This window comes from Haliaeetus albicilla, chromosome 3 (assembly GCF_947461875.1).
Source record: "Haliaeetus albicilla chromosome 3, bHalAlb1.1, whole genome shotgun sequence".
Lineage (NCBI taxonomy): Eukaryota > Metazoa > Chordata > Aves > Accipitriformes > Accipitridae > Haliaeetus > Haliaeetus albicilla.
This window is the reverse complement of record NC_091485.1, coordinates 55,844,148-55,870,938: the sequence shown is the minus strand read 5'-3', so window position 1 is coordinate 55,870,938 and position 26,791 is coordinate 55,844,148. Positions and strand designations below refer to the sequence as shown.

General features: G+C 39.4%; 1 protein-coding gene across 1 annotated transcript in view; it reads left to right on the top strand.

The window, feature by feature from the left end:
• The window catches only part of DPYS (dihydropyrimidinase), a 32,229-nt gene extending 5,555 nt beyond the window's left edge, over window positions 1-26,674 (top strand). The window contains exons 3-10 of the mRNA XM_009918637.2: window positions 983-1,162; window positions 2,289-2,478; window positions 9,007-9,163; window positions 10,154-10,295; window positions 12,216-12,358; window positions 22,079-22,286; window positions 25,060-25,165; window positions 26,533-26,674. Coding sequence (XP_009916939.2) covers window positions 983-1,162; window positions 2,289-2,478; window positions 9,007-9,163; window positions 10,154-10,295; window positions 12,216-12,358; window positions 22,079-22,286; window positions 25,060-25,134 — 1,095 coding nt within the window. The 3' untranslated portion in view covers window positions 25,135-25,165; window positions 26,533-26,674. The remainder of the gene's footprint in view (window positions 1-982; window positions 1,163-2,288; window positions 2,479-9,006; window positions 9,164-10,153; window positions 10,296-12,215; window positions 12,359-22,078; window positions 22,287-25,059; window positions 25,166-26,532) is intronic.
• The last annotated feature ends 117 nt before the right edge of the window (window positions 26,675-26,791 follow it).

Below are 26,791 nucleotides of genomic sequence, written 5' to 3'. Positions count from 1 at the left end.
AATAAATTACATGCCTCTATATTTGTGCTAGAGCAGGGCCTTATGTAAGGTATTTATTTGTTTGATAATTCCCACTCAAGATATGGTCCCATCCCTCTTCTGGATAAGTCCAGAAAATTTCCCTGAGTTTTATACCAATCTCTCACCCTTCTTGGACAGATCCAACCAGATTATTAGAGAGAAGATGAAAAATAATGTTTTACTCTTCGAAAGGAATTCATCCCATGGAAATTGTAATAGCATCAAAGACACATGTCAATTACTGTCACCATCATTTTACTGGGAAGGGAGAGCAAAAATTAGGTAATGGATAGTTCTAGCTAACTGGCTGTACAAGAAACCTTTGGGCTAAATTCTGCATCTTTCTTTCTTTGGGACATAATGTTTTGCTGGGCTTCACAGATGCTAGCAGAAGCAGGGAACCCTATCAAAGAGGTCATACAAGAAAAAAAAACAAGCTTGCACCTAGAGTTTTAGAGCCATTTTGTTTGATGACAAAATATTTCAAAAGGCTGTGTGTTGTTCAGATTCAGGACAAAACTCTAGGAGATAAGGTGTTTTCTGTCACTCAGTAATTTGCCAGAAGCTGAAGTCTGTTATGATCCAGTTTTGAAAATCAGTTTTGCACGGATCTCCATACTGTGTAAGTTGGATACATTGACTGTAGTATCAGACTGGGTGTTTTCAACATCCGGAGGTTTATTTGGAATAAAAATCTGCTTCACTGTCTGTTGTAAAAAGCATTCCCTTCCTGAAATTAGCTTGTGCCTCCAGTATCTTCACTGCAGTTGTACTTGTTTATGTACTTTGAGAATCAATTTGATACAAGAAGAATAGTGTAAGTCAGTCTTCAAATATGTCACTTGGGCTGTTTGGACGGAATATGTTTGATGGGTGAGTAAAGGCCCGCCTTTCATACTTACAATTTCTTTATACAAAATATAATATTGCTGGTTTTTGAAAATTGCTGACTGTCTTTCAGGTGAAGGAAGAAATGAAAAGTCTTGTTCAAAACAAAGGCGTCAACTCCTTCAAGATGTTTATGGCCTATAAAGACCTATACATGGTCAATGATGAGGAGTTATATGCAGCCTTTTCCTGCTGTAAGGAACTTGGAGCAGTTGCTCAAGTCCATGCAGAGAATGGGGAGCTAATTGCACAGGTAGGCATTTGGCATTTTGTCCATCAAAGTCAGGAATATAAATGATCCTGTTAACTAAGCACTTCAATAGATGTATTAGTACCATCATTGTATCATAGGGAAAGGCTTTTCTACCCTATTTTACTTCCAGGTAACTGAGGACAAACATCTTGTCCAAGGTCCTAGAGGATGCTTGTGGTGGGCTAAGAAATTGTAACCTGGAGTCCTGGGTTCAGGGTAGACAGGAGGCAAATGATCCTGTTCTGTGAGAGTTATACTTGTAGTATAATATATACTTGCAATATAGTATGTATACTTGACTGACAAAGAAAGCAACAGTCAGAGCCTGACCGTGGACCAAGTCAAAGGGGGAATACTTGGCCAAGTATTGTGATGCCTAACCCTAGGTCTCTCCAAACATAGTCAGCTCATCTAACAGGAGCGAATCCAGAAGTACCAAGAAGGCTTCACTGGCTGGGCACAAAAGTCTCAGTGTCCCTCTATGCATAGTTAGCCTCACTTCACACTTGCTACTGCCACCTTAGTACTGTGTGGAGGCACTGTGAGTGTAACTACACTGATGTCTTTGAGTTTCTTCAGCTATTCTAGTCAATAGTGCTTTGACTCTGCCCCAGGTCCCATAATGGAAATGAATTTATTGCTAAGTAATCTCACATCAGCAAAGCATAAGTTCCTGGAATATAGCAGGGACAAAATCTTATGCCTCTTAAAACCTTGGAGCCTCATTCAGAGGCTCTGGATGTGTATCTTTGCGATTAGTAAGGATCTTTTTTTTTTTTTTTTCCCCATGAGGGGTTAGTACTGTCATCTCAGTTACTGGCTGCAATCATTTAAGAGTACATATTGAGAGAGGGATAGGGTTTTCAAAAGCGGTGATTTATCCCTGCAAGCCAGTGGAGTGTGTTCTCTGAAGTCACTTAGGTATTCTAAGACCTGTGTTTATTGAGAAATATATTGGATTTCAGATAACACAACAATAACTTCTCTTGAAAAAAACATAACTGCCTTGGTTTTTTTCCTCAAAATAGCTGCAGTGGCTGGTTTAGGATCCATCTGGCTGGCAGCATGTTCACAACACCATGGTTGCACTTCAGCTGACTCTTACATGTTTTTGTGTGGTGTTCAGGGTGCAAAGAAGATGCTGGCAATGGGAATAACTGGTCCTGAGGGACATGAGCTTTGTCGTCCTGAAGAAGTGGAAGCTGAAGCTACGCAAAGAGCAATTACCATAGCAAATGCTGTAAACTGCCCCCTTTTTGTAGTCCATGTAATGAGTAAATCTGCAGCAAGGGTGATAAGTAATGCACGAAGAGAAGGTAAAAGTCCTAATTCTTTTATGCTTGGGCAATGGCATTGGAGAAAGGGCCATGGAAAACCAAACTTTGCATCAGTGTCCTACTTGTCGTGGGTGCCATAACCCTCAGAACATGGGTGAATTTCTTGGAGTCGGATGTCTAAACTGTGTGTGTGTGTTGTGGGGCCCAAGGGGAGCTAAGCAGCATGGAAGAACAGCAGCTAGGATTGAGACTTTCCCTTCTCCGCAAACTTTTTTCTCCTTTGTACTGTAGCTCCAAGATCAAAGTGATGGCCAGGACAGCATTATTCCATTAAAAATGATCTGACCAGTCCAAGACAATGTATACTCTGCTATTCCCTTCCCTTGAGTTAGAGTCTGCAAGCCTTTACCAGCTATTTACAATGAGAAATTCTACAACAGAGACCACACCTTGTCTTTACAAACGGTGCCATGACATGGCCAGGACTCCTATTCACTGGGCACTTAGAAATCATGGTGATGATGACACTGTCTGAAAGCCTCAATTCCCTCCAGGGAAAGGTTTCTGAGGTCATGGACTGCAGAGTTCATAAATAGTTCTCATCAGTCAAGGCAGCCTGACCCTTTTGACCATCTATTGGGCAGGCTAGAAGCAGCCTGAAGGCTGTAGGGATTCAGGATGTTTTACCTCCTCATCTGTAAGTTCATCCAGAGCAGCCTGTGGAACCACAGTGCTGTGAGGAGGCATTATATGGGTGGAAGGAGCAGGAACGAAGCCCATGATTTGGAGGGCCTAAAACTATGGAATATCTGTCCTCGTTATCTTTTTACAGGTCAGCTTGTGTTCATCTGACCTAACATGAATTGCATATAGACCTCAGTTTCCTTATTTCTTGACTTTAGATGATGCTTACACAGGGGGTGTAGATTATTAATATCAAAATGCAGCGTATGAGTGCTTGACAGAAGTACAATCAAAACCAGCGTGATATCATTGTGCTAACATAGATGGATATGTTTATGTGCAATATGTATTGATTATGACTTCTAGGAAGACTTATCAGTAATTCGAGTTTATAAAAGAATCTACCAAAATATTTTTTACTAGTACATCTTTTGGTATTGTGCTATATTAGATTCCTCCACTAGATGACAGTGCTGCTGGTAATGTGGATTATATGCATCAGCGTACGGTTATTTGTACATTCACAGGTGTGGTGTCAACGTTAACTACAAGAAGCCATAACAACAGTTAAAATACCCAAATTAAAGATGAAACACTGTCAGTGAACAGAAAAGAGCTAAGATAGGAGGTGGTGTTTTATAACACACTATTCAAGTAAAAAATTCTATGCTGATAGTAAATACTGTAAAATATTGTTAGGCATGTGTTGTAAGAATAGTCTGCAGTGCCAGTTTGATAACTGACTTGATATATGTATGCTTCTTTGATGTGTAAAAAGAAGAAATTGGTACAACTTAGGCTTATTGTGGTGCAAATTGGATTTTATAGCTTCCTGCATTGAAGTAGTCAGAATCATCAATGCTTGCCTTTGTGCACAGCAACGTATAACATCTCTCTATAATTAATTTCTATTTGCATGGAAGTATACTGTTTAGGAAACAGAAATCTAGGATTGATTAAGAAATTTCAAAAGATAGCTAGTGTACCACATAGATAGTTACAACAATTATAGTTTTTAATGAGACTAATCTGTATAAATTCTGGCGATTAGAAATTCACTGTCATTAGTTTCAGTAAAAGTTATTTTTCCATTCTCCAATTAAAAGTGGTAATACAAAACAAGGAGTTCCAGACAAAAAAATAAATTTGCAAAGTATTGTATGAATGACATAGTAATGCCCAAATATTTTGCTGAAAGATACTCAACTTGGACAGGTTAAAACCACTCTGATGTGAAAGCTGTGTAACCTCTCAAATACTGGAAGGCTCTCAAGCATTTGAAATTATTTGAAACTCTAATGCAGTTTATTCATCTTTTCAAGATTATTTTTCCATCTCTTGATGCTAGCTTCCTGATATTTACAATTTGGAAGTTTTTCGTATTCCTTTCCAAGTATGAAGTACAGTGTGTGGGTGCATATTCATCCCTGCCCATGTCAGAGGAAGACTGATATCCCTTCCTATTACATCACTGACCTCAGAAGGGGAGAGACTGATCCTCAGTGAGCGTAATCTATTTTCTGGGTGACAGTGCGATACCAGGATTGAAGCATTCCTTCTCAGATTCTGTGGGATGGTGATTTTCCTACTCAAAAATGGAAGTCAGAGCCCAATTCTTCTTTGTCCCTCATTTAGCTATACAGGTGAAAAATAATATTAGAGCTAGAGACCAAAGGCCTGATACAGTTTGCTGAAGATAGTAGGCATAATTCTGTTGTCTTCAGTGAGTTATGGCTCAGACCTTAAAGGCTAAAATCAGTCATACACACTGTAAGGGGGTACTAGTTCTTATACTACAATAAGCAAACTTCAGGGCAATCACGAGTGACTGTCTTTCCTTCTCCCTTACGTGCCAAAGTCCACCATCTATGTCTGCTTTGATCTCCAGCAACAATACTCACTGAAGGAAACCTCCAGATTGTAGCAGCATCTTTTTCATGTACATCAGTAACAGCTACAGTGCTGCTGAATATTCAACAGGAAATCCAAGATTTCCACATTGTGACTGTGTTGGAGACAGACAGGTTGATTCACGCCCCCATCCTGTTCTTTTTTTAAGCCCCACCAGCCTGTTTGCCAAAAGCAATGGTTCACCATTTCTCCACTTGAGGGGGTCAAAGACAGTACCCCTCTGTGAGAACTGTTCTTGCTCATCTCAGTAGGCTGTCCGTGCGCAAAACATGATCCTGAATCTTGCTAGAATAGGTAGAGGAACTGTCTGCTTCCACAGAAGGGCAGTCTGAAATCTCTGTGTGCGTGACAGTCTCATTCCCTTGAGTGGGAAGACAAAGAGGATCCTCTTTCTGCTATTGTGTAAAGTCTTCCCTACAATCAGATGACAAGGCTGTAGAGTGCTGGTGTCAGGCAGTGCAGCTCCCTCTCCTTGTTAGGACCAACTCGTGAACTTACTGGGGAAAACTAATGTGGCCCTGTCACACATTCCTTCAGCCAGTAACACCTATGAGGAAGCAAGGCTAATAAAATGCAATTTAGGGGTATATGATTTATACTGGCTCCCACTTAAAATTGCTTTCATTCTAAGTGTGCTAAAGGCTAGAGACCATGTCCCTTTGCTCATTTAACTGTGCTGTTACAGCTAAGGAAATAAGACTTTCAAATGCAGATCAGAACTGGAGAGCAGAATCTTACTAAAAAGTCATTTTTTTAAAAAGGTTTCTCCCTTTTAAAAAAATGCATACAAAAAATATGTACTTGGTCAGATTATGAGCAGCTTGCTTAGACTTTCAAACCTCCTACCATCAGTCATGGGTTAGGTCTGCTTTTGGGCATGTCCATAGCTGTGGGTATACAGACTCTCAAGCTGATTCTGAGCACAGGAGTGCAACTAAAAATGCCAACTTTTTGGCTGGCTCAAGCAGGATATCTCAGGTCCAGACTGTAGATAGCCTAACTGATGCAATGCTATGCCTGATTCAGTAAACAGTGCCTTGCAGTTCTGCTTCTTTGAGATCATAGCTGGTCAGTGAGTATCTTTGCCCCATATGACCTTATCTTAAGTGCTTCCAAAACTTTTGCTAGAATAAGCACACAGAGACCAGTTTTTTAATCCTGTAAATGTTAGTCGGTGTTTCTCAAGATTATAACTCTTTTTGAGTTCTGATAGGTGGTAAAATGAATTGCAATTGCATGTTCTTCTTTGTTATAAAGTAATTTATGTGAAAATAGCTCTTGCCAGCCAGTTTGGGCATCTGATGAAGAAGTCACCAAATACACAGCTATTTCCCAGCAGCTCAGAGATGTCAGAAAGACTAAACAGCAGAACACTTTCTGTTTACTGTTTTTACTGCATGTAGGAAAACATAACAAATGGAAAGATCTGATTTATTACCGCATTGCTCCACTTTTATGCCTATAGGCAGAAGCCAGTCGAGCTAGAAGAACCTTAATGCAGAATTTCCTTGTTGCCAATTGAGCTAAAAGAGCCTTAATGCAGAATTTCCTTGCTATTTGGATTAAAGCAGTATCTTAATATTATTGTACCCTTCAGTCTGCCTAGTCACAGTCCAAATGAAATGCAAGAAATTGCACAGTCAGCAGAAGTGTCCAGATGTAGTCCATTGAAGCTGCAGTGTTCAGACTCAAAATCAGTTGAGGAAATGGCTTGTACTCCTTCCCACTCCTGGGATCAAGGGGAGCTGCTCATGTCAAATTCTGAGTGCAGAAATACTGTCATCAGCTGTGGTACACAAGTTAGAATCAACTCAGCATCTACGACTGTGAGCTTGGAGACTTCTTTTCATTTTTATGTTGTGAAACTGAGATAAGAAAATTATTTATTGAAGCTAAACATTTACTCCTTTCCTACCATTTTAACTTTTATCATTTATAGCTATGTCCTAATGATTCATAGTTCAGGTTTACTATGAGTGGAAGTTTCTTTAGCTTTTTTAGATACAGTAGGAAAGACACACACCACACCACACTTATCCACCCCCCCCCCCCGCCCCTTCTACTGACTTTGCTCATGAAAAATCTGTGAAAAGCCTAATAGGTAAACATAGGAGATTGGTTAAATATATGCAGGACTTTTTCTGTGTTTATGTAGGTTTGTGGCAGCCTGCCCTCAAATATTGTATTTGGAGTTGCACAGGGAAGGCCAAGATCCCCATGACTCCTGCAACAGCTCTGAATTAGGAAAACACTAATCTGACTCAAACCTTCCCATTCACCAAGTGGTCATATCACTTCCATGGATGGCCTCATATTAAGTGCTTTAAGTTTTTAAAATAAGACGCAAGGCCCAGAAAATAACTACTGAAGTCATGATTTCAAGTCCAAAAAATGGTGGTGGTCTCCCTCTGAGCCCAAGTGTAAATCTGTAATATATATGTAGATAAATGGGACTGGGAGCTTAAAATGCTCCAAGCCGAAGAGTTAATATGAGACAAGCATGTTCAGCATGTCAGGTCATGCTGAGGTGGTTATAGCAAATTAATAATGCCAATAGGGAGTTGTGGAAGAAGTTATACTATGTAGTACTTGGAGTAAATGTACAGTACAGTAATGTCAGAGCAAGTCTTGAAACCTTGTAGAAATAACTGTAGAACTATAGGTTTTAAATGGTATGAAGCCTTTTTGCAAGTCTAGCACAGAAGATTTAAGGAATGGCACTACTGGAGTGGGAAACACATTTTGAAAAGAATCGAGCTCCTCAGTAGCTACCTATGCTAGTGTAGCAGTTATAATCCAGTAGTTCACAGAAGTACCAGAATCTAATGTACAGACAGAAATCTGCAAAGGTTTGCTTTGTTGTTTTTCTACAGTACTGTGAATGTATGACTGACTGACATGCAGAAAGCCAGAGAAAGGTTACTTTCTTTATCACCAAGCAATTATCAGCTGAACCCTTGCTGGGGTAATGCAGTGATAGTTCTAATAAAAATTGTGCCTGGAGTGAAATCTGGGATCCATAGCAAGATACTCACTGTCTGTAGGAAACAGGGGAGGGAGAAGGCTCTTGCTGTGATCCGGCAGAGGCTGCCTTTAACCAGCACCAAGCAGCCTATGAGTGGGTGTGTGAGGTCCCAGCTCTCTTGTTCTTTGGTGACCATCACAGTCAGGGGCTTTACCACCTGTCACCTACAGAACTGCAAAGTGGCTGGACTGCCTCCTCATCTTGTTTCATCTCCCCTCTTGTTCTGATAAGTGTCAAACCCATGTTTCCTAAGAGGAAAAAATAGTTAAAATATGTTAGCTCTATCCAAAGGCTAGCAGCCGGTCTGGGTTGGTGTCCTCTTCTGAGGAATCTAGAATACTGTGCAGCAAAGAACTAAAGATTAAAATTTGGGAAATAACTTTTAAAATTAAATTACTTAGAGTTTTTCATTTGGGAAATATTTTTACACTCTTTAGTTTATGTCTGGTGCCATATTGTTCTTCCTGGAACAATCATAGCCTGACAATTAAAAGTACCACCTTGCAAAGCCTGTATGCTGTATATATTGACTTACATTGTTACACAGTCAATAATTTCAGAGCACCAAACAGGTGCTACCAAGAAATATATGGGTCTTGAACATAATTAATGTAGCTGAGGACTGTGTTCCTTTTGAAATCTCAATCACATGCGTGGTAAACAATGTGTAAAACCCATTATAATATATCTGTCAAAAATTTAATTAAAATACTTGCCCAAGCAATGTTCTTATGAGGAAATATATTGGGACATCACCAGCAGAATATTCAGAACAGAGATGCTGTGTTATAGCTTAGTTTATTATGTCCTTCCATATGTTGGTGTTTAATTTGAAACACTCATTCAAATTTAAATCCATTGCCACCAAAAAGATCCAGAACAGAGAAAATACAAGATAAGCATTTTTATGTTGTTTGATGATGATACTATTGCTTTACATTTTTCAGGAAAGGTGGTTTATGGGGAGCCTATTGCTGCTAGTCTTGGCACCGATGGCACCAACTACTGGAATAAAGACTGGGCTCATGCTGCAGCATATGTCATGGGACCTCCACTGAGACCAGATCCATCTACTCCTGGTTTTCTCATGAACTTACTAGCCAAGTAAGCAGATGAACAAACAGTGACAGCTAATGCCCAAATACACAGCAAATTCTGTCTGGAGTATATAATAGCAGGTTGATGCCCTGGAGATTTTCTAAGTACAGCATGTTACATTATCAGGAATGAGAAATTGAAGGTGAAACCATGGATGAAAAACAGTTTTTGTTGCAGAAATTAGAAAGCGTTCAGATTTTTTTTCTCTGAATTCTTGTGCCCTTCTGTCCCCATTTGATTTTAATCAATAAGCCTTGCCTTGCTAAAACTGCATTGAAACATGACCAGGGGGACAATAAGGCTGAAAGTTGGTGGGAAATGTGTAAAAAGTGGGTCACAGCTAGGGGTTCTGGGTTTTGTTGTCAGGTGCCTTTTTCACGTGCAATTTGGATACTGCATAAAAACTAAGGCTGCTCACTTCTGAAAGTAGATATAAGTTGTCCACTTCTTAACACCTCCTTCAGAAGGAAGGAGGAACAGAAGTATCCTTCAGATACCTGCAGTTAACAAAATGTGTGGTTTGCTGGTATTTCATTACCAATAAAGCTTAACTCCACATTTGACCAAATGAATTTGACCAAAGAGTCTGTGAAGGTATGCCCAAACACTGGCTGATGGTTGTGCAGGTCTGTGAATTCAGAGTGGAGTGACACAGTCTAAAAATGCTCTAAGTGAGGATGCAACCAAGCCCCTTGCTCTGGGCAAAGTGGGACAGTCTTCCATTTGTGGGACACCTTTGACATATCCAAAGTAAAGGTGTTATTTTTGGTGCTTAGTTTCTTCTGAGGGGTTTCTGAAGAGGAAACTGCTTCACAGGGGAACTGGCTGTTACTGTGGAGGTACTCTTGGAGGATGGGACTGAAGACAGGCTGGCAGGGCATATCAATTTTTCCTTGCAGAAGGGATGGCTGGATCTACCCAGTCTTGCAACAGATTTTCCTATGTGGCACTGTCTGGTACATGCTCTGATTCATAATGAACTTTGTTTCTACATAGCGATGACCTATCTGTGACAGGGACTGATAATTGCACCTTTGACATATGCCAGAAAGCTCTGGGGAAGGATGACTTCACAAAAATCCCTAATGGAGTGAATGGTGTAGAAGACAGAATGTCAGTTATATGGGAAAAAGGCGTTGTAAGTATATCAAGATGTCTGAACATAGAGGTAATTGATTTCTCCAACGAAGTATAATCTCTCAGCAGTATCAACTCTCCAGTTTTATCAAGTGTATTTAACATATGATAACTCCTTTGATCAAATACCATAACAGAGCCCTTACTAACTCTCACTTTATGGTCCTGGGAGATAGAAGATTGTTAGTGCTTAAAAAATAGCACTAGAGAACAATTTTCATCATTTAGCAGCAAAGGACTGCTATTGTTTCCACAGTGGTGCGCAGTACATTTACTTGCAGCATTTTTTTCAACAGATGAAAGGAAAGTAAAAGGAAAGAGATACCCGTAGTTTCGACTTGGTCAGTTCGGTATTTTTTCCTCTTTGATCTCTCTCAAATTTAGCTCTTGGAGGAGCTTCCTCACTGGGTGTGTGCCTGTCAACTTCTAATTTGTGTTTTCAGCCAGAGAAAACAAGCTAGAGATAAGAAATGCTTCTCTAATGTATGGCTCAGTCCTGTGATGTGATGAGATGAGCACTTTCAAGTTCTGTTGACTTCAGATTCTCAGGGCCATCACAAGAATGCTTGGTGCTTCTTAGGACAGTGCCCTTCAGGCTCTAAACAAATATAAATATGAAAGCTAGTGGCCAGGCTTTTGGGATATGGAGTAGCCTCATGAGGGGGGCTGTGAGGCAGTCTGGTGAGGGATCTGCTGTTTACTGGGTGTTACGATTGTTCTGGCTAATACAATACTGTTAAGTTCCAGAGGCTCTAGTTCAACTTTCTAATTAATATTAAGTTCTCTTGCAGTAGTGAAGTCTTGTCGATAATGCACTGCAGAGCGTATTTATTTGTCAAAAGTACAAAGTGGACTTCTGCCTATATTCACCTGTGGCATAGTTCTAGTGTGATTATTTATGGTGTAAACTGGAATATAATCTAGCTTGTGGTTAGTATGAAAGTGAGACATGAATATGTACATCAGTGCTGCTTTTGAACAGTGTATCCTGTTGGGCAAGATGATTTTTCAAAAGGTTCTTCAATCAGTAATATCCTCCCTTTTCTTACTTGTAAAATATTACACGGCTGTGAGAGTTTGTCTGGAAAACTTCCCTCCCTTCCCACACACCATTATTTAGAAGAGCAGTGTTCACCACTTTTGTTATGCTTTTCTTCTCAGATGACTGCTGACAGGCCACCATACAAACATGTTTTTGTGACATTCTGATTTCTAGACTGACCTATGCACAATATTATGGCCAGTGTAGCTGGCTTTCTGAGCAAACAACAGTCATGGAGGCTGGATTAAATTAGTTACGTAGCAGTGGACAGTCCGAAGACACGTGTATCCATTCTTGTTTGCCATTTTGCTGATGTGTCACATCAGCAAATGTGCTTTTTATACTACTTGGTCTCAAATGTTTACTGAACTGTGCTATCCTCTGTGTTATTGCTGAAGATACTTGCAAATCACCTTTCCTGTATCACTCATTGTGACTTGCCTCTCCTTTATCATGTTCTAGGCTCTCCTTAATATTGCCTCACTATTTTCCAAAACCTAGATACTTGAGAGCTGTTATGTCTCCTGAGGAAACTGTTGAGCAGAACTACAGATTCAAAGCCAACTAAAAAATTTGATTTCAGTTGACTTGGGACTGGATTCACAGGGAGTTTGGCTTTAAAGTTGTCTTTTTCTCCCTTTGCTATGGGATAAAGTCGGATAAAGTTATTGTATTCAGTGAATGTAAATTGCAATATGTTCATCTGAGACAAATAGTTATTTTTATTTCTTTTAAACTCTTCACTATGACATTAAAAAAAAAATTGATGTGATGTTGGCAGAGAGCTGTCATTCATCCTAGCCTTTTCAACAACAAGGACATTTTTTTCATTCCTTGTTTAAAAAAGTAATGAGTTTGCTTTTGTGTACTCTTCTGCAGTACAGTGGAAAAATGGATGAAAACAGATTTGTAGCTGTTACCAGCACAAATGCAGCAAAAATCTTTAACCTTTACCCGAAGAAGGGGAGAATTGCTGTGGGTTCTGATGCTGACATTGTGATTTGGGATCCCAAAGCTACAAGGTATGTATGGGTAGTTATTTCCTCCCATCCAGCCTCTCTGCAGGAAGAAATATCTCAAAGCCTCTGTACAGCAATAAGCCTTTGGGGTGAGGTTTTGGTGTTTTTCAACGGCACTTCATGTGAATTATTTACAGGTTATTTGTCTCCTAGAATAGTGTATGTAAGCAGAGATCTTTGATCTCTAGATGGACTTAAAAAAATTCTCCTAGATTGCTGACTAAGTGCAAAAATAACAAGGTCTGTACATTATGCTACCAGGGCTTGGTGTCCTAAGAGTAAAAATAACCACTTTGGGATCTTAGAGTAACTCTGTTAAGTGCTAGAGTATGTTTAGCTTCCTCCCACTGCAAAGAGAAGGGAGAGGAGCCTGCATTCCAGCAGAATGACCTGTTGCAAGCTTGTGTTTTGAACTTAGAGCTACTTCAAACATATTCAAAGGTGGTCAGGATGGGTGCTGAAACTGTGATGTCTTGCCCTCCTAATGTCTTCTCCCTAGCTGATAGAGCAAATATAGTGGTAGAGCCAGGAGTGAGCTTAGTTCTGAAGCTGAAGCTGTGCATTTAAGGAGTTTTCTGATTTTGTGCACAGTAAGTCTGGTAGAATACTCACGACAACAACAGGTGTGCTTATGTCTCAACCTGCATGACTTGATGGCATGCTACATTTTTGCTACAAAGAGCATGCAGTGTCTGGCTTTTGTGCCCATCCTGGTCTTGTTTGAACTGCCTGGAAATGGTCTGGCAGCCGTCTGTCACAGAGCCAGCTCACCTGGGGAGTTGTCTTTCTCAGCTGAGATGCCTATGGGCTGTGTGAGTGCGTCTCCACTGTTCAAGTGTTGAGCAGGTTAGCTTAAATCTGCAGGCACTTCTAACAGCTGAGTACTGCACCTGATCACATCCAGCCCTGCACATAGCAGCAGCAGTAGCAGATCAGGTGGTGTGCTGGGATGGTGCTTTTGTCTTGGGCTCAGCTCTAGTGAGCAGTGTGAGCATACAACTGCCCTGAAGGCACATGTTGGCCCTCCTTGAAATCTCTTCATCAGTGTCATCCAAATAGTAAATCCACAGAAGATAGCAATCACTAACCCTAGATGAGCTTTGTGGGGTATTGGGCATGATGACAGCATGGCCAGCTTTCATCAAGGTACCACCATGTTTGGTGTTCCTAAAGCCTGAGCTGTTGTAACTCAGATGGCATTAGATTTTCAGCCTTTATTTTTTAAAAAAAGAGTTGAAGACTCTCCTCATAGTAGAGAAAAGTTTCAAAACATAACTGGGCAAATCTGATTTTGGAAGCCAAATGGAGGAAGAAAAGCCCAAATCCTAGATATACCTTACACAACCAAAATTTTCCTGACCAATCTTCTGGTTTGTGAATTTTTGATAATGCAGTTCTCACTAATTTCAGTATATTCTTGAGTATGAAAAATGTGTGAGAGTTAGAGGAAAAGCATTCTGTGTTTTAAGCTGCAAAGCTTGAGGATATGGAGGTTGCTATTCAGAAGTCCCACAAAAAAATGGCAACACCAGCAAAAGAAGTTTTAGGAGTGTCAACCCCAATAAACATAGAGGCCTGCCCAGCACTGGGTCAGAGAGATTTTCATGTGCATTATGCCTTCTGGCATGTTGAGCAAGCATATTTTGAGATACTAGCAATGAGCTATTTCAGGATGGTGGAGCTATGAACTCTGACTAAAAAAAAACCTGAAGGATTCTTTTCTGAGCTCACTTCTGCTCTGCCTGGGGACAAATGAATCTAGAAGAACAGCAGAGTTCTGACATTGTTCTCAAGGTGCTTTGTCAGCTTGTAAAATTATTTATCCTTGTGCCTCCCAAACATTCCTTCTTCCTCCTTTCACTCTCTCCTGAGCGCTCTCATTGCCTTTTTGCCCACTGCAGCTGTAAAGGTGCAGTTTTTCTTCAAATATTTTTTCAAACATTAAACTGTATTTTCTTACTGAGCAAGCTGATTTTAAGTTCAGCCAATACTTTTTTTTCTGATCTGGTATTGTTCCCATTGTTTATCCCTTTGGCTTTGCTGGGAACAAGCCTCTCTGCAGGTACAATTGTGTGAACTACATAAGTATAAATAAATCTCACTAGTGCTTGTCTATTCATTTCACTACAAATCCTGAAGAGGGCACAAACAGCACAGCAGAAAAAAAGGATCTAGCTAATGGACTTCAGCCATTTAAGATATTACACAAGGTGCAGCCTCATGTGCTTTTGTTGACTCTGGGGAGTGATTTTCAATTTCACAACAGGCTTGTTCCTCTTTCTTGCAAAGTCCTTCCTCTTTTGAGCATGACATTTTTTCTTGTTTGTAAATCTAAATCTTGTAAGAGAGGAAAATGCAATTTTCCAGTTCTGATTCGATGCTGTGTTGCTGTAGTCCTATAATACCGGCTGATACTAGCATAAATACATAGACAATTGCTGAAATACCGCTGAGAGGAACTAGTATTATCACAATGTGTCAGAGGAATTCTATAGGGAAGATTCTGAAGTCATTCTGAAAGGTAGTGAAGCTCTTAAAAAATACAAAAACTTATATCCCTACAAACTCAGCTGCATTTCCCCTCCCACATCATTGCAAAATAGCAATATGTTGGGTGCTACCTGAGGATTCAGGATTTTCTCCTTCTAGGTTGCAAGAACCTAGTGAATTCAATGTGATAGCTCTGCAAGCTGGGAGCAATTGCAATTCAAGGTTTCACTTCCAGCACTCTGCCACTTTAGCTGAGGCTTTCCTTCTACAGGTCAGCTTCATTGACTGGCCTATTTCTGTAGCATTTTCTGGTAATTTCTGCAGACAGTATTATATGAACAGTGATCAGATTTGCTACTGTACTTAAAGGCTTCCAAATACTGGTTTTAGCAGGTCTGCATGAAAGCAAAGAGTATTGGGAAGAAACACATTAAATGTATAAATTCTTTAGAAACTGCATTAGAAAAGATGGGTTGTGAGTTCTGCCAGGTTAGGTCTGTTTCTTAGCTTCCTTATACTCATTGCATATTCATTAAAGAACACACAAATACCAAAGGGACCTGTTGGTTTATTGCAGCCATGTGCTACTAAACATCATCTTGCCAGACCTCAACACCCTCAGCATCCCAAGTACAGCTTGTGCACACAGGATTGTTTTGTGAGAACTCCTTGGAAAAAAGCATGTAGGCAGCAAATGTGTACTCACTGTACCATCTTATTTTAATCTGTGTTTTGATCAAGAATCTTCACTGACTTCTTTCAGCTGCACACAAATAATAGAACAGCCCCAAGTCTGTGAAACAAAGGCAACTGTCAAGACTGTTCCGGAAGGAGAGGGCAAAGTAAGCAAGGAGAAGGGAATGTCACCTGTCAGCAAGTCAGCGTTCTCTGTAGCTGATGCCTTTAGCGATTTGAAAGCAAGCAAGAATACAAAATCTCTAGGGCTTGTTTCAGAAATGCTCAGCAAGGAATCTAAATACTGCAGTAGCCAATTCAGTCTGTGAAAAGAGCTGAGCATCCCTTGTAAAGTAGGGGCAGAAGGTGCTAAAGATCTCATAAGAGACATTCAGCTCCTGGAAGATATTAGGGCTCAATAAACTCACTGTAGCCTATCGGAGCCTTGCAAATAAGCCCTGGCTCAGGCCCCAAAAGCATGATCCAACACCCATAGGGATAAAAAACCTGTCTCGAATGGAGTTTAACTTTCTAAGTCCAGCCACTTCATTATAACAACGTGCAGTCTGGGAAGCCTCACCCATGTTTTTTTTCCAGTTACCAAAGACAGCCTAAAAGTTAGGTACTTTTTGAATGCGGAGGCAGAGCTGGCTGTGCAGGTAGCAGTCTCTCACCCCATCCTCCTTGGGCTCCACTGGAGTGGCCCTCTTTGGCGGGCCCAGCGTGTGCCCCACGTGTGCCAATGATGCTGGGCTCAACCCTGAGCAGTGATGGCTGCAGTCCCAAGTGCACAGCTGCTGGAGCACGGTCCCTGGTTAGCAGGGAATGCAGGAGTCCTGAGGTGAGGAGGAGAGGGAGGAAAAGGACATGTTACTCTGTAATCTACGTGCTATGACATGACTAGGGGAAGACGTGGTTTCTAGCCCGTTTCCAGCGTTTACGCATTTTATGGGAAACAGTCACTGGATGCAAATCAGCGAGAAGTCAGAGTGCCCCGGTCTGCTGGTATATGTTCCCTCAATGCCTTTGTTTGTGTGTAGATATGTTCGTGGATAAATCTTTTGCATTTGTTAGAACCAAAGTCTGCAGCCCATGTCTGTCTCATTTGTAGTCAAGTCTTTAGCCTCACAGGCTTAAGTGGGGACAAGTTACAACATTTAAGCACTCTTTGCCAAGCAACTGCCTGTAATTTTTCATAACATGAAAGAGAAAGAAACCAAGATGTTAACAGATGATTAGAATAAATAATGCTGCAACTGTCTTACTCTTTTGATGAATGAGCATAATTTTGAATACTGAGTATATGGATAACTGCATCTAGACACAATGAGGCAAAATGAAATAATGTGGCATACAAATATGTATGCATAGGACAAGTATGTTCTAGCATTTTCAATAACCCCATATGCTTTTTCATAAGTACAAGCATGTGCATGCATGAATGTACACTAATTCACTAGAACTAGAGTTCCTGTCAGAGGCCTGTTATCTCAAATTAGGGGGACATGGAGAAAGAAACAACAGGCACAAATTAAAACACAGGAAATTCCATTTAAACATAAGAAATAGCTTTTTTTTGCTGTGAGGCCAAACACTGGCACAGGCTGCCCAAAGAGATTGTGGAGTCTCCATCTTTGGAGGTACTTAAAACCTGACTGGACACAGCCCTGAAAAACCTACTTTGGCTGACCCTGATCAGAGCAGAGGGCTTGGAATAGGTGATCTCCAGAGATGCTTTCCAACCTCAATGGCTCTGTGGTTCTGTGAACTGTAACAAAATAAGCCTCTGTGAGAGAGCATGATGTACGTTTCCCTAGTAACTTGCTGTCTCAAGAAATGTCAGCTGCTCTCTTTAGAGAACTGAATCTTAGAAATGTTACCAAAAAAAAATTAAATCTTTCTGATTTTCTCCTTATATAACCTTGCCTTTTTCTCCCTGGTAATCGCTTCCAGATCTTCTTTAGTCATTGAATAGACTAATTTGTATTTTCCTCTCTTGTTATGCTTTTCTGCAAGCTTAATTTCTCATTACTGTTTCCCTCCTGCCCATTATACAGTTTGACAATTTTCACTTCCATCCCATATCAGCTTGGAGTGATTGGTAGGACCAGACTGGTGGTATTGTTGACAAATGAGTTACTTACCATAATCAGAAAAATAATTTTGTTGCTATTCTCTACCCATCTTAAAACAATGAATTTTAGGAGATATGATTGCATGAAATAAAGACCTGATCCCTCAGATAATTCACTTCTACTTGGAGCTCGCAAACATTAACTTCTTACCTCTTCTTGCATCTGTTATCCACAAATCTCCTCACTTCATATGACTACTGAAAGGCAATGCTTATTTAAAGATATTTTTTAAGAGGCTAGGAATACAACTTTACAAATAGTTGCCTGCATAGATTTGCATGTGCAGTTATTGCAATTCCTTAATATAAAATAGGCCATGGGGGTTTTAATCCACATTATAGGCTTACAGCTAGCATTTTTGCACATGGATTTTAAGACTTCTTCTTCTTTTTCCTCTCTTTTTTCCCCCTCCTTTGCTTTCTTTTTAATAAAACTGACTGTTTAACAAGGTTCAACTTAATTATCATTATAAATGAGTGGTGGCTCAGGACAGCACAGAAAGATGAATGTTCTATTTATTTTTTTATAGATTTTAGAAAAGCCGGTTAACAATATGGAGAGTTCAAAGGCATCTGAAAGTGATGTTAAGAGGCAACTCGCAAAGGCTGATACTATCCTCAGCAAACTGGCATTTCTCACCTACCCCCAGCTCCAAAAAGCTTAGAGATACTGCACTGTAAGCACTGAGAGAAGTTGCTTACAGCTCAAATATTCACTCTTACATAAGTTGGTTTTCTATGGCAGCTGTCAATGAAGCAGTTGTTTTCTCTTCAACAATGGACTCAGGTCATGTTAACTGCCTTTATTACTATATTTTAAATTAATTAATTAAATAATTATAGAATAGGTGTCCTCCTTTTACTGAGATGTTGAGCAGCTATTTTTACCTAAGGGCTGTCAACTACAGAATTCCTTTGTATTCCTGTACCTGGAATTTTTTTAAGAAAACTGTGAGGTATGCATCCACTTTCCATTGAAAGTAATTAAATTCTTCATTTTCTTATGCCCACTTTGAAAATTAAAGTGATAATGCTCACAGCAGTCAAAGTTTAGGTTCTAGAGCTCACTCCAGTCCAGCGGATCCACCTTCACTGGGCTGATGTAGCTTCATGTCCTATGCATTATGAGGGGTAGAAGATCATTCTAATGTCTAATGGTTTCCCTTCATCCAGTTCCCCCTCCTGCCTGACTGTAACTCACTATTTAGTATTTCAGGCCCTGACTGAGGCGTAGACATGTTTATGATGGTCCTGGGTTGTGTTTGACTTGCAATGAAAACTGGTACCTCTAACTCCTTAACAAACCTTCAGGGCATAACTTTTCAGCTCACCACCTGTACAATCTTGAATTTCACCCAACAGCTTGCTGTGTTAGTCTAATCTGATGCTCTTTTCTAAATTTCAAACTTCAGTTTGTAGTTTATTTAGATATAATATTCTAGGAGTGGCTGTAAAGTCCTTTCTCACATAGAGCATAAATAAATACAGGATTACTAGTCACTGAATCCTCACACAGTCAGAAAAAATCTGGTAATTGCATTTAGACTAAAATAATTGCTATTTTAGCTGTAAATTAGTTGGACAGAAGCACTGCGTTGAAAAAAAACCCCAATTTCAGAAGCATGTCTTCCTCTTTGGTACTAGAGGAATGTCAATTTTTATACTGACAGCCTAAAATGTCTTTGCAAGACAGGTGTATCAAAAGCAGCTGAAATGAATTACATGGAAACACTGATGTAAGTAGGAACAAAACAGGGCCTGATGTCTTTACAGTATCCTCTTTGCAGAGGAGAATGTTCTTTTACATGTTGAAGTAATCATTCTGATCTCAGTCTCTGTTTGAGAAAGGGTTGCCTGAAACAAGAGCCACTGTAATTTATAACTAGAATTAGAGAATTTTACAAATTTTATAAAAGAAATCCAATACAGGTTTTTGAAGCCTGGAGTCAGAATCTGCTCTCATGTTGAGTAATCCTTTACATCAAGCATCACTTAGGATGCTGGAGACAGCTGTTATGTTACACTTCACTATGGTGGCAGTCTTGGTTTCTTGGATTATAAGTAGGCTACAGCCATTCTTGCTATTAGCTGAGTGGTCAATAGTGTTCAGACATTCGGAGCAAATAGTGGAATTTCACTACAATTCCCAGCAAGCTGCCTGCTACTGATATGGCTGATACAGCAGTAAACAGTTGCATAAGGTTGCTGAGTTGTGAGCTTCAGATCCAAGCATACCATCTAGTGCTGTGTTAATTGGTTGTTCATTTGCTACCTGAAACTTTCACTGCCATTGATAACGTCAAAGGGTTAAATCACAGATGAATTTTTGTGATATCCATCAGGGAGAGTGCGCTTCACCTTTAGAAAGGGCAGCGTGACCTAAGGCTTGTTTCAACAGAAGAGTTATAAATGAGTTCTATACAAGTTTGCTGTTGACACAAGCTCTGGGAAATGTGTTTTGTCATATTGAGGTTTATCTGTGCTGACTTCCATTCATTTTGTATCTTTCTGAAGGACATACTTACCTCTGAGGTGTGTTTACCTCTAGTGATCCTGCTCTAGCACATTTAAACAGCTCCCATGTTGAGTTGAAGTATCTTGCTTATTTTTCTGTTCGTTTGCTCAAATTACCTTTTCTATTTTTCTTTTCATGTCCCAGTGCTATTGTGCAAATAGACATGATGTATACCCAGAGAATGCTAAAGATAATTGTATTACAGTTGTTCTTACTTACAGTTCTAGCGTTGGACCCATAAGGGTAATGCAATAAGCTAGAGGAATATGTTCACAAACTCTTTGTAGGGCTATTGTAACACCCATGGATAAAGTTGTTCAACAGTATTCATAGGACCAGTGAATACAAGAGAGGTCTGACCTCCATTGCTCACTCTTTCCACTGTGAATCTGCAAGATGATGCTGATACTGGTGAGCAGACACGCATAAGTTTTCTGTCCAAGGTGTGCTGAATAAGGAAAAGTTTTTATTCCTAGGGCAGACTGGTCATAGAGAGTATTTCTATATATACAGCCTTTGGAAAGCCAGTTGCCGCCAAGATTTAAATGTAGACCTTAGTAGAACCATTTCTCTTAGTTCAACAGAACAATATGAAAGGAAAGCTAAGTCTCCTTCCACAAATTCTTTTTTCCTCTGTATAAGTGATTACTTCTGAAAATGGCTATACTTCAAGAAAGATACAGATTTTGTTGTGGTTTTCTCATTTTGATAAGGATGTTAACTAAAGTTTTAGAAAATTCTTCTCCAAAGAGATCAATATTTTAATCCATTAATATTTCATATTACTTTTGACTTTGATAATTCTTTTTCAAAAGATGTAGTCTCTGGAATAATGTTAATGCTATATATGCATGATAGGTTTTTGATTGTGTGAGCACCTACTCTGGAAAATTCTGACTGCTAGCCAAAGCATGAAGCTTCCTTCCTTTCAGAAATTACAGATGACAATAAAAATGTAAACTCTCCAAGTTATTAAAAAAAACCAAAAACCTGTAGATTGGAAACAGGAAGTTAATACAATAATTAACTAAAATTCAAATCTTGTGACCCATTTTAGCTACAGTAGATAGTAAGTAGATCAGTAGGGAAAGTAGATAATAAAGGAAGTATACACAGCCTGGACTTCCAGATGCTAATGTCAGCTCTAGCATTGGCTCTGCCTTTAATGTAGCCAGTTAGGGTTGGAGAAATTGGCTAGAAAAATGGTGATCATAAAGAATGAGGTCTATGCATAAACAAAGCAATAACACCATAGCTCAAATGAATACTGTTGACGTCTAAAATTATAATTTGCTTAATACCCTTGGAGGACAGGTATGTAGAAGTGTGACGTTGTCATTATTATTTAGTACCATCAAGATATTTGGGCTGTCAGTCACTGGATCAATCCAACTCACATTAAGATTTACCAAAATTCATTACCATCTACTGACTTTCCAGTGAAATAGTCTTTGTGTTATTTGTGAGTCTCAATCTTTGAAACATTGCAGCCATACTTTTCAAACTTGAAATTGCAAGTCATTCTAGCTAAAAGGTCAGAGCTTTTTCTGACCTTATTGTGCACAGATATTTGCTTGACAAGGCAGAATGAAATCATGTTATTCAAATAAAATATTACAACCTGATTTTTTTTCCCCACTAATCTCTTCCTAGTGGAAAATTTTGCATTTCAAGGCTGCAAAGTTCTGTCCTTTACTCTCCCTTTTCATTCTTTTGAAATGCAATTACTGTTCAATGAAATGTTATTGCTCTATCCTATTTTTACAGCTGTTCCATGATGTACTGTACAGTGTCATAGTTTAATAATGCTGCTAAATTTTCTTCCTTTATCAATTTCTCAAAAATTTATAATGAAGTAAAATGCAAGGATCATAGTAATTTTTGGCGTTGTTTTGTTTTGTAAACACAGGACAATATCTGCAAAGACACATCACCAGGCCAACAATTTCAATATATTTGAAGGAATGGTCTGCCATGGAGTCCCAGTTGCGACAATTTCAAGAGGCAAAGTAGTTTATGAAGGTGGAGCTTTCAATGTCACAGCAGGAGAAGGCAAATATGTCTCCCGTCCACCATTCCCTCCATATGTCTACAAACGAGTCAGGCAGCGGGAGCAGGTTAATTAAAATAATAAATCTCTGTAATGCTTTGTACAACATGAGGATAACTAGCTCTTGGGAAGAGAGGTTTGGGGATTCAATGGTAATTTCCCTTACTAATCAAAATCTGCCGAGGTGGGAGGAAATGAAACTAAGGACTCAATTTTTATTGCTCTTTATCTTACAGAAAAATATCATAGACTAGTTCCTGCTCGTAGGGTAGTCTGTACAGCTCATAGACTAAGCCTGGGTACTTTTTAAAATAAACACGTCCCACTTGCAATAAAAGTGAGCAAAGTTTTGCTCATAAGTAATCTAACTGTTACATTTCATCACTGATTTCACTGAAAATCAGAGAGGCTTCACATCATATGCAGGAGGAAATCTTATACTGAGGAAGAAATCAATTATTTTCTAAATCTTTCATGGATCAGATATTTGGAGCTAAGCCCTGTAGAATGTTGAACACTTCACTGTGTTCCAGCAAGAATGTGTTAAAAACTGAACATGTGCAAAGTGCACTGCTGGACCAAGATAGTTCTGTTCAAGCTCTTGTTCTTTTTTTTTTTTTTTTTTTTTTTAAGAGAAATATTGCAAAATACATGAAGATTGAATTTTCATTGCTTATTTACCATGGAAGCATTCATGAAGAATGCTTTTGCATCCTGAGTGTTACTTATTGTGAGTAGGATTTTCAAAAGCACCCAGATAAAATGTATTTTAAAATCACAGCCTGAATCAGTGGGATTCACTGCAGGATCTAAAAGTTGAATCAGACTAGGATCCGTGTAAGATATGGCCCATTGAAATGCTTCCAATATAATTCTGTATATTTCTTCCTGCTGTTGTCTTGATGGACTGAGAAAGGCATGTAGAAGTGGCTGAGTGAGGCTTTCCTCCAAACACCACACTTTCACAGGAGCTGGTGGGCTGTCTGCAAGTTGATACATATAATACAGTGGATAGGCAGGGAAGTCCCCGTGTGGCCACACAGTTTTTCCCTGGGAGCTAAGAACAGAAAACAGATTATTGCATTTTGGGGTTTTCCAAACATAAAGGAACACTTTTTTTTTTTTTTTTTTTTTTTTTTTTGTGGTGCCAGAACAAGTCAGTGTAAATTAGATAAACTAGAGAGATTTTTCACTTGCATTATGTTAGCATCTATGCTGTTTCTACTTTGCTTTTTATTTTGAAACCAGATTCCTCATTTAAATCTGTCCACAAATTTTATATATTCTATTCACCTTTTCAATGTGAATGAAGGTTAATGTTTCTCAGGGAAGGGAAGGGCAAATGAAATAATCTGTGCCTGGACTTCCCAGACTAGTAGAAAAGCGAGCCAGTAGTCCTAACTGTGAATTTGTCCAGATAAAAGATCTTCCCTTTCCACTGAACATGTGACTGAATTGAAACAATTGCTCCAAAAGTCATGCAATTCTATGGCTAGCTGCAGATAAGATGGTCTCACAGGCTAAATAGTGAGAAGTGGTTACCTACAGTAGACTCATTCTGCATTTTTAATCTAGATAGAATCTCTTTGCAGTGTTCCTCTTAGAAATCATAGTCCTTTGGGTCTGTCTTCAGTGGGATATATATCATACACAAAGTTGTGTGTGCCTGTGAGTCTATTTAATCCACTGGACATCATTGAAGATATTAGGTACTTTGTTAATGAGGGCTGCTTACTGTTACAGCACTTTCTTTGTTGTGCAGTGTTGATCCCTTTGCCTTTTAATGCAAAATAAATGTCAGGTAATAGTAATTGAAACTAGCTGTTGAAAACAGATTTGTACTAGCATTACACCAGCAAAAACTTGGGGCATTACTTTTCATGTAAGAGAACATGTTGCACTTATTAAATGATAATTAGGTGCTTCCTGAAGCATAGCTGAGTTTTAGTGACTGCAAATCCTGGCATCTCCGCTAAAGCCTTATATGCCATGTTAGGGGAAGATTAGTATCAAAACTAAATTACAATTTATAAGAAATTTGATAATTACAGAATTCTGAAAGACTTCCATGAACATGGTGGTTTCCATTTCCCATCAAAGCTAGAGAGAACTTTCTCTTAACCAAAACATCAAGTGCAGCATGTCTTCAGAAGTGATTTTTCAACCAGCTCAACCTCCTGTAGCCAGCAGCTGGGATAGTGGATGGTAGATACCCACACAAGCCAGGATTCACTTTGTTTCACTGATGTTCATTAACCTCTCTTACCTGTATTAAGAGCATCACTGGAAAATGTGATTACTTTAACAAAGAACAAGCTTGTAACTTGAACATGCAGTGAGTCAGCTGTTCTGGAGAGCAGCTCAGGTGTGTTTTTTCTGTACCTGTTCTCTCCTGGGATATCCTGAAGTAGCTGAACTGAGATTAAAAAAATACACGGAAGCAGCCAGATTAATTGATTTGTGCTTGTGTTTTAGCATATCCTGATTATTTGTGCCATAATCTCTGGGGTTTTGCCACTCCAAAATCTGTTTGGACTAAGGAAGGGAGAAGCATCAAAAAAATGAGGTGGAAGATACTCAGTTGCTTCTTTAAAAAAATGGGTTTAGAATTGCTTTGTTACATTGCTGAAGAGATTGAGCCACCCAGCTCCTGATGAAAGCTGAGAACTGAACAGTTTAATCCCAGTGTAAGGGATCTTTTCAAGAGAGAGGTTTGATGAAAGTGTTGGGATGCATAACATAAAAAGCTGGGTTATCATAGGACTGCTATTTTCATTGTATCCAATTAGCAATTGCAAGGGGAAGACAAATAACAAAAGATTTGAAATATTTTACTGCAGGTCTGCCAGCCTGTTCCTGTTAAGAGAGCACCATATACAGATGTGGTCTCAGCAACATCCATCACATCAAAATAATAGGCTCATTCCCCAGTTTTGGCTCTTGCAGGTAACTGTCTCTTTTGATTAATGAAAACTACTTTACTTAATGCTTCTTGGAAACTTCAAGAAAACAAAAGTGTAGCAGGCCATCTAGCTTGTGACAGGCTTGTCTGAAATAAGCCCTCTCAGAAGCCGAGTTGTCTCGGTATCTTTAAAGTTGATGAAAATGTGTAGCAGCCCAGATATGGAGGACCTCTTTCTGATTGGAGCCTCATTTAAAAAGTCAGGTTGAGAGAAGCAAATGGAGTTTAACTGCTAGACTGAGACATGGGTATGAAGGCCCCTAGAAAACCTGAGTTCAGTTAGCACCAGGAGTACAAACAAAACATAAATGTTTGGCTTGCAGGTTTACAGAAAAAAAAGCCCAAACAAAATCAGCTTGATGTGAAAAATTAAATTTTTTAGTGTCCCTGTGTTACAGACAATAACTGTCCACTAATTGTGCTGTTTGGGTTAAGCTGATGAGATCTGTTTTGCAAAGACAACAGCTGTCTTCATGCAGTAGAGGTGCTGCAGTCAATGCCAGCAGTGGTCTAATGGATGGCTGAGCTGTTGTAAGGCTCAGTGCTGGTAACAGAGGAATAACACCCAGCATCTCCTCTTTCTGTGAGCTGATTTACTTGCTAAGCCAGTGGAAAACAATTAGCTTCCTTTTTCTGGGTTAGTTTTCTGTTGGCAGCTGGCGAGAAGGACTAGGTGACAACACCTCGCTCTTTAACAGTTTAACAAACAGAAGAAATGCTTCAGGAAAAAGTAAAAGAACTAGGTAAGATCTTCAGCAAGCACAATTGAGACATGATGCTGCTGTATGCCAACTGCAGCTGAAATGTTGTCTACTGCAGCAAGGGAGTTGATTAACGTGGGTCAGGGGGACAGTGGGTGGCAGTAAGCATGACAAAATCCAGGCTGAGTTTTTGGGTGCATATGTGTACCAGCAATGAGATCAGCTAGTCTGAGAAATGATTTCCCAACAGATGGATGTAAAGCCCCAGTTCGCACCTCATATAAAATGGGTCTGTTCTTAGTGCTAATTAATATGAGGATAGGAACAAACCTGCAGTGGTGGGAGGGTGAAGTTAGTTTTTGCACATTTCATTGTATTATTCCTTTAAAGCTACCTCACAGCGAACCTCATCCCGGGCATCAGTAGCAGCAACAGAGTGCAGCATCCTATTTGTTTTCCTTTGTCATAAGGGAGAAAGCTTTTGTAATAGAGAGGACTAAAGGCTAAAGCTGCAATAGCATGAGGGAGCAATAATCATTCTTTCTAGCTCCTAGCACTCTTTCTCCATTATTACCTCTCTGAGTGACAAATTGCAAAGCAGAGATTTTCTGTTGAAAGATTATATCATATTGTCTTTTTCTTCTCTGTAGATAAAAGCAAATGAAAATGACCCTGCTGTCCCCATCAAAGCAGTGCATTCTGGGTCCAACAATCAATCCACAATCAACTTCTCAAGAACCAACATGAAACAACAGTAACCAATAAACATTATACTGGGCTTCCTGCATGAAAGTTGTCATTGCAATTTCTCTTTCAAAGGAACTTTGTTATAAGAACTGGAAAATTCTTTTTAGAAAATGGGGCAATAATAAAATAATAACTACAATTATAATGTGGCAGCAGCTCAGC